Here is a 13,633-nt window from a genome sequence, read left to right as displayed (position 1 = left end):
GTGTCTTCTGCCACTCTGACCCGGTCAGGCTCGTCAAAAATAAGTCCTAAGGCCTCAAAGAACTTATCCATAGACATACGTTCAGGGGCAGTAGCAGGTAAAGAGAAAGCCCATGATTGAGGTCCCTCCCGATGTAAAGAAATGATTATCCCCACTCGAAATCTCTGATCTCCAGAAGATCGGGGTCTAAGGGAAAACAACAACTTGCAATTCTCCTTGAACGTATGGAACTTTTCCTTTTCCCCTGAAGGTATCTGGGAGTCTGACCATAGGTTCAGGAGCGTGCAATGAGACATCAACAGTGTCAGAGTGCTTACAGCCAGACTGGGAAGAAGATCCCTGAAAAGATCTTACTGTGTCAGAAAACTCTCTTTGCAGGTGGTTATGAGACGTGGCCAGGGCCCTATGTTCAGGGCCGGCGTCAGCACCCGGCGTACCCGGGCAAGTGCCGGGGCCCTGGCGAGACAGGGGGGCCCATTCAAGTCCGGCGTTAGGGGCAGGCAGCTGCCAGTGCCTGGGACCACCGCTCCCCCAGGGGCCCTCAGCTAGCGACACATCACAGAGCTGACTCAGATGGGGAGGGGGAGCGGCCGGGGGCTGTCTAATTGTACTTACCTATTCCTGGTGGCTGGCGCGGTCCCTGCAGGTCCCAGGCTCCCCAGCTGCTTCCTGTACTGAGCGGTCACATGGTACCGCTCATTACAGTAATGAATATGCGGCTCCACCTCCCATAAGGGTGGAACCGCATATTCATTACTGTAATGAGCGGTAACAGTGACTGCTCAATACAGGAAGAAGCTGCCAGCGCCGGGAAGCAGGGACTGCACAGTGCCAGGAGCAGGTGAGTATAACAGGGAGGGGAGCGCTGCACTGTCTTCAGCATCTTCTGCAGTGACGCTGAGGTCAGAGGGCGCGGTGACGTGGTTAGTGCGAGCCCTCTGCCTGAGCGTCAGTGCAGAAGATGCTGAAGAAGATGGAGCGGCGGCTGGAACGAGGACAGGTGAATATTGAAAGTGCCGGGGGCCTGAGCGACGGAGAGGTGAGTATGTGATTTTTTTATCACAGCAACAGCAAATGGGGCAAGTGTCTGTATGGAGCATCTATGGGGCCATAACGTTTGTGCAGCACTATATGGGGCAAGTGTCTCTATATACTGCATGGCTGTTCTATATACTACGTGGGCCATGTTATATACTACGTGGGCTGTTATATGCTATGTGGGCTGTGCTATATACTAGATGGCTGTTCTATAAACTACGTGGGCCATGTTATATACTATGTGGCTCTGCTATATACTATATGGGCTGTGCTATATACTACGTGGCTGTATTATATGCTACGTGGGCTGTTATATACTACATGGCTGTGTTATATGCTACGTGGCTGTGCTATATACTACGTGGGCTGTGTTATATACTACATGGCTGTGTTTATATGCGATCATGAATCGTGGTATGTGTTAAAGGGCGGCCCACTGAGACTCTTGCCCGGGGCCCTCAAAAACTGGAGCCGGCCCTGCCTATGTTCCACAGACAGATCCTGCATAATTTGTGTCAAGCTAGCCATTTGATCTGCCAAGGTGCGGAGCGTATCCATAGAAAGCAGAGCAGAGAAAAAAAACTTTCAGGTCAGTTATAATGTCATGCTGCTGCAATGCAGGTAGGTGCAGGCTTCACTAGATGGCAGTAGAGAGGAAGTAGGTCTGTACCTAACAGAGCTTACCTGTAGTGCAACAGTGAGGCTACCACAGGTGGCAGCAGAATAGTCAAAACAAGCAGGGTCAAATCCTAGACTGTAGCGCAGGGCTTAAAAGGAATAAGCAAACTCGCAGTCAGAGACAAGCCAGGGAGTCAGTAACACTCAAGAGTGAATAAGCCAAAAGACAAATGACAAAAACAGGTCAGGACACACGCCAAGTCAAACCTGGGAGTCTGCACACTAAAGGGGAACACGGAGTCAAGACGGGAACAGGGGAAAACAGAGACACGGGTTCAGACAGCAAACGCAGCAGGACAAAATGGAGCAATCAGAGACAGCAGCACTAGACAGAAACTATAACGGACATGATCTGCAGGACACAGCGGTGCTAAATAGCAAACCTGAGACCAGACTGGGGATGAGAAAAGTTAACCCCAGACATGATCAGACCAGGAAAAGGGAAGACAGGACTCAAAACCTGGTCCGGATCATGACAATCACAACATGTCATGAATTAGGGTTGCGCCTTTTAAGGAATCACTAGGGTGTGAATTCAACAACTATAGTCTCTGGTCAAATAGTGACCTGAATAAAGCAAAACACAACTAGAAGGGCAACTTGAATATTAAAATAATACAGGTGCGGACATTCAAGAAGAACTGTTATCAAGGCAAACTACTTCTCAAATATTTCCTACATAGTGATTAGAAGTTTTCAGTAAAGATTCTTCCCATTACGCTAAATATTTCATTTTAATAGTTTATCAAGTGGAATATTGATTCTTCTGTCAGCTCCTTACTTTGTAACTTTCATTTTTTTCAGGACATTTATCTTTTCGGCCCTTACAAGAGGACGCCATATACCATTATTTATAGTAGCTTTGGCATTTATATTTTGTTCTTACAATGGTTTCTTACAAAGTCACTGCATGATATATGTTGCTGCATACCCCAATGACTGGCACATGGATATTCGATTTCAATTAGGTAAATGAATAAAGTCAATACTTTATACCTATGCTTCTCTCTGTCTACAGTGGGGAAAATAAGTTTTTGAAATACTGCCGCTTTTGCAAGTTTTCCCACCTACAAAGAACAGAGAGGTCTGTAATTTTTATTCTAGGTACACTTCAACTGTGAGAGACAGAATCTTAAAAAAATCCCAAAGATCACATTATATGATCTCTAAATAATTAAATTACATTTTATTGCATTAAATAAGTATTTTCTCATCTACCAACCAGCAAGAATTCTGGCTCTCACAGACCTGTTAGTTTTTCTCAAGAAGCCCTCCTACTCTGCACTCATTACCTGTATTAATTCCACCTGTTTGAACTCATTACCTGTACAAAAGACACCTGTCCACACAATCCCACTCCAACCTCTCCATCATGGCCAAGACCTTAGAGCTGTCTAAGGACACCAGGGGCAAAATTGTAGATCTGCACAAGGCTGGAATGGGCTACAGGACAACAGGAAAGCATTTTGGTGAGAAGGCAACAACTGTTTGCAGAATTAATAAAAATGGAAAAACCACAAGATGACTGTGGTTTACTCGGCCTGGTGCTCCATGCAAGATCTCACATTGTTGGTTAGGGATGATTCTGAGAAAGGTCAGAAATCAGCACAGAACTACATGGGAGGACTTGGTCAATGACCTGAAAAAAATGGGACCAGTGTCAAACATTACCGTTACTACCACACCAGACTGTCATGGATTAAAGTCTTGCAGGTCATGCTAGGCCCACCTTCTCACGCCAGCTCATGTCCAGACCCGTTTGAAGTTCGCCAATGACCATCTGGATAATACAGAGGAGGCATGGGAAAAGGTTATGTGGTCAGATGAGACCAAAATAGAACTTTTGGCATCAACTCCACTCGATGTGTTTGGAGGAAGAGGAAGGATGAGTACAACCCCAAGAACACGGTCCCAACTGTGAAGCATGGTGGGGAAAACATACTTTGGTGATGCTTTCTGTAATAGAGACAGGATAACTACACCGTATTGAAGGGAGGATGGATAGAATCATGTATCATGAGATTTTGGCAAACAACCTTCCCTCACTAAGAGCACTGAAGATGGGTATTCTAGCATGACAATGACCCAAAACACACTGCCAGGGCAATTAAAGAGTGGCTCCGTAAGAAGCATTTCAAGGTCCTGGAGTGGTAAGTCAGTCTCCATACCTGAACCCAATAGAAAATCTTTGGAGGGAGCGGAAACTCAATGTTGCCCAGCGACAGCCCCAGAACCTGAAAAATCTGAAGAAAATCTGTATGGAGGAATGAGACAAAATCCCTGCTGCAGTGTGTGCAAACTTGGTCAAGAACTACAGGAAATGTCTGACCTCTGTGATTGCAAACAAATGTTTCTGTATCAAATATTAAGTTCTGTTTTTGTTTTGTGTCAAATACTTATTTCATGCAATAAAATGCAAATTAATTACGTAGAAATCATAGAATGTGATGTTCTGAATTTTTTTTTAAGTTTCTGTTTCTCACAGTTGAAGTGTACCTTTGATAAAAATTGCAGACCTCTCCATTCTTTGTACGTGGGAAAACTTGCAAAGTCGGTAGTGCATCAAATACTTATTTATCTATCTATCTATCTATCTATCTATCGTATCTCCCTATTGTATATTGTTAACCTCTTCATTACGGAGCCCTTTTTCATTTTTGCATTTCTGTTTTTTGCTCCCCCACTTCCTAGAGCCATAACTTCTTTATTTATCGGTCAATATGGCCATGTGAGGGCTTTTCTTTGCAGGATAAGTTGTACTTTTGAACAACACCATTGCTTTTATCATATAGCATACACAAAAACAAGGAAAAAATTCCAAGTGCGGTGTGATTGCAAAAAAGTGCAATTCCACAACTGTTTTTTGGATTTTTTTACGATTTTCACAAAATGCTAAAAATCACTTGCCATTATGATTCTGCAGGTCATTACAAGTTCATAGACAGCAAACATGTATAGATTCTTTTTTATCTAAGTGGTGAAAAAAAAATCCAAAGTTTGCTAAAGAAAAAAATTGCATAATTTTCCTATACCCGTAGCATCTTATTTTTCGTGATCACGGGTTGGGTAAGGGCTTATTTTTTGCGTGCCGAGCTGGTGTTTTTAATGATACCATTTTGGTGTGGATACGATCTATTGATGGCCCGTTATTGCGTTTTAATGCAATATTGCGGCGACCTAAAAAACATAATTCTGGCGTTTTTACTTTTTATTTTGCTATGCCGTTTACCAATCGGATTAATTCTTTATTCTGAACATGGTGATACCAAATATGTGTATGTTTGATGTTTTTATTGTTTGATTTTGAATGGGGGAAAAGGGGGTGATTTAAACTTTTATATTGTTTTTATTTTTTTAAACTTTTTTTTACTTTTTGCATGCTTCAATAATAGTCTCCATGAGAGACTAGATGCTGCCATACCCCGATCTGCTCTGCTACATACAGGCGATGATCTGATCGCCTGTATGAAGCAGAATTGCTCACTTGCTATGAGAGCCGACCACTGAGCAGTGCTCATAGCAATCTGACAGTGACAACCATAGAGGTCTGCTGGAGACCTCTGGTTGTCATACCAACCCATCGGTGACTCACGATCATGTGACAGGGTCACCGATCGGTGGGATTTCCGGCATGCTTGTTAGAAGCACCCGCTAAATGCCGCTGTCAGAGATTGACAGTGGCATTTAACAGGTTAACAGTCGCAGGTGGATTGCGATTCCATTCACAGCTGTTAGAGGCACATGTCAGCTGTTCAAAAACCTGACATGTGCCAAGAAAGATGTGGGCTCAGCGCCAGAGCCCACATCAAAGGGGGAGACACAACATGTGCAGTACTAGTACCGCATATGTCGTGAAGGGGTTTAAATGCAGTTAAAAAGTTCACAATGACAATAAAATGCATGACTCTACAGTATTACATATCTTATATTAACTTTATTCATATTTCAGGGCTTGCCATATTTCTTTTTGGAATGGGTATTAATATACACAGTGACCATATTCTGCGCAAATTAAGAAAACCAAGTGAAGTCTCTTACAAGATTCCACAAGGTAACACCACATCAGATTACGGTATTTAGATCCTATGTACATATTGGCAAATAATATTTACAAATCGTTTTGCCCCTTTGAAAGGTTATTCCCAAGATAGCAAGATATCCTCTATCCGTATGACATGGGATATTGGATAACTGGCTAATTGCTGGGGACCACTGGGACTTTGAGTAACTTTCAGAACTTTGCTAGGCCCTGTCTTGAATAGAACAGAGGTCCGCATGTCTGCTTTTTTGGTAGTTTAACATAGTGCTTATCAAACATGATATACATGTGTTCAGATGAGGTTTGTTAATATAATTTTTTTTTTACAGGAGGAATGTTTAACTTTGTATCTGGAGCAAATTTCTTTGGTGAAATTGTGGAGTGGTATGGTTATGCTATAGCAACATGGTCTTTGCCAGCATTTGCCTTTGCAGTGTTTACCACAGTTAGCATTGGGCCAAGGGCTTATCATCATCACAAGTAAGACACAACTTTTTCTCTCTTTGTTAGAATTTATTTTACTTCATGTGAAAATAATAAAGCAAACACCGAGCTCCTAACAGAGCTGTATCTACATTTAGTTTTTAGACGTTGCATGGTGCCATCAGTCAGCAGAGGTAATATTTTTTATATTAATAACAGCAATTTACCAAATTCTGGAAATTTTAGAAAGCGAAAAAAAATAGTTGACCACATTTTTTTATTTAGCTGCTATGTACATACCAATGAAGTTAATGTAATTAGGATTTTCTACAGGATGAGTACTAAACTCTGACCTTTCTCCTGGCCTCTCAATTCATTAAATGTTACTCCATTACTTTTGCCAGAAGTCCCTGACTAAGAGTATGTGCCAAATCCGTTAAGTAGCATGCACCTCCTAATAAATTCTGTGTTTCCTACTCCAACACACAACTTAAAAAGACTGACATGTACAACGCTAGTCTCAATTAATCTGTCCCAATTTTTTTCTTGCCTTGTTATACACTGACGTACAAACTTTGCTGTATACCAAATAGTACTCTTCTTAATAACGATCCCATAAAATGGCCTCTTTCACACATTTTCCCTGATGTATATTCCCTGTAGCTTCTCTCTCTTTAAGTTGAAATTCAAACCGCTACTACCAATCCCCTAGTTTCTGCTCCCGGCCCAACACTTGTCATGTGGGGTCTCAACTTAATTTCCTCAGTCCCACCCCCAATCTTTAAAAGGAATTTAAATCTATTTTCAGCATACTTAGCACTAAATGAACGCTATTCAGAGAATAGATGAACGAGCGATTTCCTTGCTTCCGTTCTTACATGATCGCTGGTGCCTATTTTTCCTTTTTATGTCTCCCAGACGTATGTAATGTATATTATGTAACATATTTGTATCAAGCATTATCAAACATGAAATAAATGTTTCAAGTGGTAGAAAAAATGTAATGAAAATTCCCTTCCCCAGCTTGCAATAAAATAATGGAAAATGCTATTAAGGGGGGTATTGTGGTGTGAGGAAATTATCACTTGCATGCTAGGTTCATTTTCTTCTAGAAATAGTATTGTGCCTAGGAAAGAGGCAGGGGAGATGCACAACAGTTTTAGTGATCGGTGTGTTTCCAGAAGATCTAAAATGATCTAACAGATACTGGTCCATTGTCCTGCCCCTCATATATATGCATCCTCTGCTCCACACTATACAGTATATCCATCCTGGCTCCCCCATATACATCCATCCTTGTCCTGCCCCCCGTATATCCTCCTAGCCCCCCATATATATTCATCCTGTTATCTTGTCCTGAACCCCCCATAAATCCACCCTGGCCCCCCATATATCGATCCTGGCCCCCCATATATATGCATCCTGGCTTTACCATATATCCATCCTAGCTCCCCATATATATGCATACTGGCTCCCCCATAAATCTGCATCCTGACCCCCCATATACACTGCTCAAAAAAATAAAGGGAACACTTAAACAACAAAACATAACTCCAAGTAAATCAAACTTCTTTGAAATCAAACTGTCCACTTAGGAAGCAACACTGTTTGACAATCAATTTCACATGCTGTTGTGCAAATGGAATAGACAACAGATGAAAATTATTGGCAATTATCAAGACACACTCAATAAAGGAGTGGTTCTGCAGGTGGGGACCACAGACCACATCTCAGTACCAATGCTTTCTGGCTGATGTTTTGGTCACTTTTGAATATTGGTTGTCCTTTCACACTCGTGGTAGCATGAGACGGACTCCACAACTCACACAAGTGGCTCATGTACTGCAGCTCATCCAGGATGGCACATCAATGCGAGCTGTGGCAAGAAGGTTTGCTGTGTCTGTCAGCGTAGTATCCAGAGGCAGGAGGCGCTACCAGGAGACAGGCCAGTACACTAGGAGATGTGGAGGGGGCCATAGGAGGGCAACAAACCAGCAGCAGAATCGCTACACAGCCTTTGTGCAAGAAGGAACAGGAGGATCACTGCCAGAGCCCTGCAAAATTGCCTCCAGCAGGCCACAAATGTGCATGTGTCTGCACAAATGGTTAGAAACCAACTCCATGAGGATGGTCTGAGTGCAAGATGTCCACTGATGGGGTTTGTGCTCACAGTCCAACACCATGCAGGAAGCTTGGCATTTGCCACAGAACACCAGGATTGGCAAATTCGCCACTGGCGCCCTGTGCTCTTCACAGATGAAAGCAGGTTCACACTGAGCACATGTGACAGACATGACAGAGTCTGGAGATGCCATGGAGAGCGATCTGCTGTCTGCAACATCCTTCAGCATGACCGGTTTGGCAGTGGGTCAGTAATGGTGCGAGGTGGCATTTCTTTGGAAGGCCTCACAGCCCTCCATGTGCTCTCCAGAGGTAGCCTGACTGCCATTAGGTACCGAGATGAGATCCTTAGACCGCTTGTGAGACCATATGCTGATGCAGTTGGCCCTGGGTTCCTCCTAATGCAGGACAAATCCAGACCTCATGTGGCTGGAGTGTGTCAGCAGTTCCAGCAAGATGAAGGCATTTAAGATATGGACTGGCCCACCCATTCCCCAGATCTGAATCCGATTGAACACATCTGGGACATCATGTCTCGCACCATCCACCAATGTCACATTGCACCAGACTGTCCAGGAGTTGGCAGATGCTTTAATCCAGGTCTGAGAGGAGATCCCTGAGGAGACCATCAAACGCCTCATCAGGAGCTTTTTTCCTGCTCCGCATGTATCCATTCTGCCACCCCCTTATATCCATTCTGGTCCTTTTTTCCTGCCCCCATATATCCATCATGCTGCCCCCTTATATCAATCCTGGTCCTTTTTCCTGCTCCCCATATACCCATCTGACTGCCCCCCTTATGTCCATCCTGGTCCTTTTTTCCTGCCCCTCATATATCCATCCTGCTGCCCCCCTTATATCCATCCTAATCCTTTTTTTTTGCCCCCCATATATCCATCCTGTCGCCCCCATATATCCATCCTGGCCCCTTATCCTGGCCTCATGGGGAGACAGAGACAGACAGAGACAGACAGAGAGAGACAGATAGAGACAGAGAGAGACAGAGACAGACAGAGAGACACAGAGAGAGGCAGAGACAGATGGTCGCCAACCTAGCAGAGGCCAGCAGCTTATGTGCGCCCGTCACGTGCGGCTCATGACACTGACATCATACGCTGGTGACAACCAGCTGGCGCACATTTGACATATACGATCGGGACGTGTGCCGCAGCGGTTCAGATAATGAACGCTGCGTGCACGCGCCCCTGCACATTCTCTGTGTGATTTTAAAGGACCCGTGCCCCTAAAAACTGTAGACTTTTTTTTCTTCTTCTCCTCTTCTCCTTCACACAGCCAAGGGCCCAATGTGGTTTTCTTCAATACCCCACCAGGCCAGTCCGACCCTGAACAGATATCATCCATCTAGTGGAGAAGAACATTTCTTTAGACCTGAATGCTTCTTTAAAATATATTTTCTTTCATAGTGATTACAGTAAAAAAATACTGTACTTTTTAGGCTTACTGTAATAACCTGAAAAATTAATTCAACTAATTAGAGGAGTAGGAGATGGAGTAGGAGTAGAAGTAGGAGGAGTAGTAGTAGTAGTACTTTGCTAATAATATTATTACTTGTTTTTCAGGTTTTACCTGCAAAAGTTTAAAGACTATCCCAAAAATAGAAAAGCTGTGATTCCTTTCATTTTTTAAGCATGATTTTTTAACTCCATTATATGCAAGGCCATGGACCGACTGTTTTGCAGTTATACAATATATGAATTAAAAAAAAGTCTTCCAAAATGTGTGTGATTAATTTACAGCTAGTATGATCATATTAATTATTTCATGCTGATTTGTAACAATTAGTTTATGGTATTGCACTTACTCACTGTTCCAAAATATTCTCTTTTGTGTTTTTTGTGCAAAAATAAGAGAAAACAAAGAAAATGGAGAATAGAAAATTATTTTTCTGAATTCATTGTAGATGATCTGCAAAGATCTGGAAGTTAGAAGTTTATGAAACAACTTTTTTTTAATGTAACGATAAACCTAATATTTGCCTATTGTACCATGCTGATAAGATTTGCAAAGACACAAAATATAATATCACTTCATTTAAGAAAATTGTGGAATTTATAAATGTTCTTTACTTAATGCACATAGGTCACACAGAGAGTACAAACAAGCTGCATATGATTATGTTCTCTATCCAATCTATATGCTTTAAAAAAGAATTCTATTTTTCTACATGGTGAGGGCCACAACTGTGCACTTCTCAAGTTGCCTATATATTGCTGAATACCATCAAAGATATTTATGTGATCATCTGTTGTGAATTATTGCTGCAATATGAGTATGGTAGAAATCGCCACTTTGCTCTAGTATTAACAAAGTACAATAGGTCAAAACAAATTCATAAAACAATCCCATATGCCTGATGAAGAGGCCTGAGTAGCCTCAAAAGCTTGCAATTTGTTACCATCTTTTCAGTTAGCCATTAAAAGGAATCAACCATTGAGGATTCTCAATTCTAAATATATTTTTAAAACAATCCCAGACATCCGGACCAGCAGCGGACATATCATTTGTGCAAAGGGACCCAAGAGGTAAGAGGGCCACATCCGCCTATAAAGCAGGTAGAATTGTGCATTATGATGAGTTATTGGACTGCAAAGGGCCTGTATTTAGTTCTTGCACAGGGATCCCCTTCTGTCTGTACCCACCAGTGATCCGGACACATTCATTACTACTAATTTTGTAATGTGTGAGTTCTTCTCTTTTTCACATGTATGTCTTTTACCCCACTGAAACCAATAAGAAGTTTATTCTAATGTTTTCTTTTTAGTTTACAGCTGAATCTTTAGGTTACATAGCAATTAGTTTGAGCATTTTTTGCATTGTTTTCTATTTTTTTTAGTGTACAGACTTTGCTTTATTATTCAGACCAAAACAGTACCAAAATTAGAAAAAAACACATCAGGACAAAGCCAATGTCCCAGTATACAAACAATATACAATATCGTTCACAAAAATTGTGGGTCCCTATAGAAAGCTCATCGTCATATTTTGCACCTCGTATTACCATCAGTAACATTTTAAGCCATCACACAATCATATGAAATACATAGTCTCTCCTCAAGCATTGTTAATGGGGTCTTTCTTGGCTACTGCTTTTCAGCCCCTATTGAAGTGAATGGAAGCTAAACTGCACAACCCAAAAATGGCATGCAGAGCTTTTGTGTTCTGGTTTTGTGCACAGGGTAGTTTCAGAGTGGAGGCTGCAGGCCCTGGTAACAGTTTACTGGTGGAGATGTTAAGTGTCGGGGTGACAACCAATCTGATCTTAATAGGTTGATATGTAAACTTAATTACATTCCTTAAGGGGAACCTGTCATATTGAATATGATTTGTAATCTGTGGATATCATGTTATAGAGCTGGAGTTGCTGAGAAGATTAATATACAGTTTTATGGAAAAAGATTGACTTTAATTTGTCATTCATTAACATTTTACTGTATCTGGGCTTATACACTCACTCTTTCATTGAAAACTATCAATTATTGACTGAGACTGCCCACTGGACTCACAAGTGTAGAATAAGCAGAGATTTAATTCTGAAATTAAAAAAAGAAAAGAAAAGGTCAATGGGGGGCGCTGATGTAACAATAACTAAAGAACCTTTGCTTTGATGCTGGACTGATGGGACAAAGTCACATGTTTAAACAGAAGGTGATTGCTTCAGCCAAGTACACAAAAAGGTTAGTTTAATATTTTCTAACATTTCTTCCTTTGGCTAATTTTTTGCAAATGTTTTTTGCCGATAAAATAATGTAAGTTGCAAATAATCATTTACTGCAATAATACAAATCTGGATTTCCTGCACTGTAACGAGCAATATTGTAAAGGTGAAGGTTTACATTTAAAAACATCAGCACTGAAAATAAAACCTCACTAACAACAATTAAGAAAAAGAGAGCATAGAAGAAGAGTTCTCCCACTAATATCCTAACCTGGAACAAATGGGAAATTGGAAAAATTCATCACGTCATTTCTGTTTTGTTGACAATTGTATTTACATAATAAAAGCAACCCCAATATAAATAGCATTTGTCTATGTGATTTTGTTTAATTTGCATGGAAAAATTCCATTCCAAAAATGTAATATTCCCAAAAGTAACAGTAGTTTATCTATGGTGCTCTACATTATATCTGTATGTAATAATGTAAGAGGGCAGTGACTGAGCATCTGTCAGCATAAGGGAAGGTGCAGATGACCCTATTTTCGGTCTGAGGGCAATCCGTCAAAAAATCATATCGCACTAAGACCAATGTTATTCTATGGGGTTGGGCACATCAGATTTTTTCCTTGGACAAAATCTGTCCAAGCAAAAAAATTGCAGCATGCCCAATTTGCATCTGATACTGGGATCACACTCAGCAATGCAAATCAATAAGTTAATGGAAACATTGGAACACATCCGCATGTGGTGCGATTTTCACGGACTGACAGAATGGAGAAGATTGAGAAATGTTTTCCACATTCCACTCTGATCAAACTCTGATCAAAGTGTGATTAGCATAATAGACCCAATTTTCTGGGATGTGGGAAAATACAGTGGTGTTAACCTAGGCCTAAGAACGCCAAAGAACTGCCAATCACATGTCAGCTGTGACCTAAAAGACACTTCCTGCAAATTTTTGTTTTCAATTCTGAAACACATGAGTAGGCCATATAATTACGGTACATTTATTTTTGTTTTTAATTCGTGGGCAGTACATTTATTTTATATCACTTTTAAATTACCGTACTCCATGTAGACTTGCTCCAGGCCCTTTAACAACTTCTCTGTGTGCGCTAACACGACCTAGGCCACATTCGCATGTTCAGTTTTTGATCAGTATTTTACATCGTTATTTGTAAACCAAAATCAGGATTGAGTAAAAAATGCAGAAGTGGTGACGTGTTTCTATAATACTTTTCCTCTGATTGTTTCACTCCTGGATTTCGCTTACAAATACTGATGTAAAATACTGACTAAATTCTGAACATGTGAACGTGGCTTTTGAAGCTTACTCAAGTTTTTCTGTTTGCTTTGCACATTCTGAGTATAGTGCATTACTTTCCACTACTTTATAAAAACTCTGCAAATTGCGGCAATGAATGACCGATGATTTTTAAGTATGATTGTAGCCTGATACTGTACACAGTGCCTCGGGGAGATTAGGAATAGGGTCACTGGTAAACGTTATATTGCTGGACAAAAATTAACATAACAAAGCGTTATCATTATGTGTGGTAGGGTAGGATTTTGGGGTTTTCTTCAGTTGTGACTTGTAGTTTCACAGTATCAGTAGATTACTTTAGGCCTCATTCAGGCATCAGAGAATGTTGTCATA

The 13,633-nt window shown here is 41.2% G+C and overlaps 1 protein-coding gene across 2 annotated transcripts in view; it reads left to right on the top strand.

Moving 5' to 3' along the window:
* The window catches only part of LOC138681634 (3-oxo-5-alpha-steroid 4-dehydrogenase 2-like), a 184,824-nt gene extending 174,583 nt beyond the window's left edge, over nucleotides 1–10,241 (top strand). For both annotated transcript variants that reach the window (XM_069769308.1, XM_069769310.1), the window contains exons 3-6: nucleotides 2,521–2,684; nucleotides 5,666–5,767; nucleotides 6,085–6,235; nucleotides 9,880–10,241. In XM_069769308.1, the coding sequence (XP_069625409.1) occupies nucleotides 2,521–2,684; nucleotides 5,666–5,767; nucleotides 6,085–6,235; nucleotides 9,880–9,946 (484 nt within the window). In that variant the 3' untranslated portion in view covers nucleotides 9,947–10,241. The remainder of the gene's footprint in view (nucleotides 1–2,520; nucleotides 2,685–5,665; nucleotides 5,768–6,084; nucleotides 6,236–9,879) is intronic.
* Nucleotides 10,242–13,633: the final 3,392 nt, after the last annotated feature.

Source organism: Ranitomeya imitator, chromosome 5 (genome assembly GCF_032444005.1).
Source record: "Ranitomeya imitator isolate aRanImi1 chromosome 5, aRanImi1.pri, whole genome shotgun sequence".
In the NCBI taxonomy this organism is placed as follows: Eukaryota; Metazoa; Chordata; class Amphibia; order Anura; family Dendrobatidae; genus Ranitomeya; species Ranitomeya imitator.
This window is presented reverse-complemented; position numbering and strand designations above follow the sequence as displayed.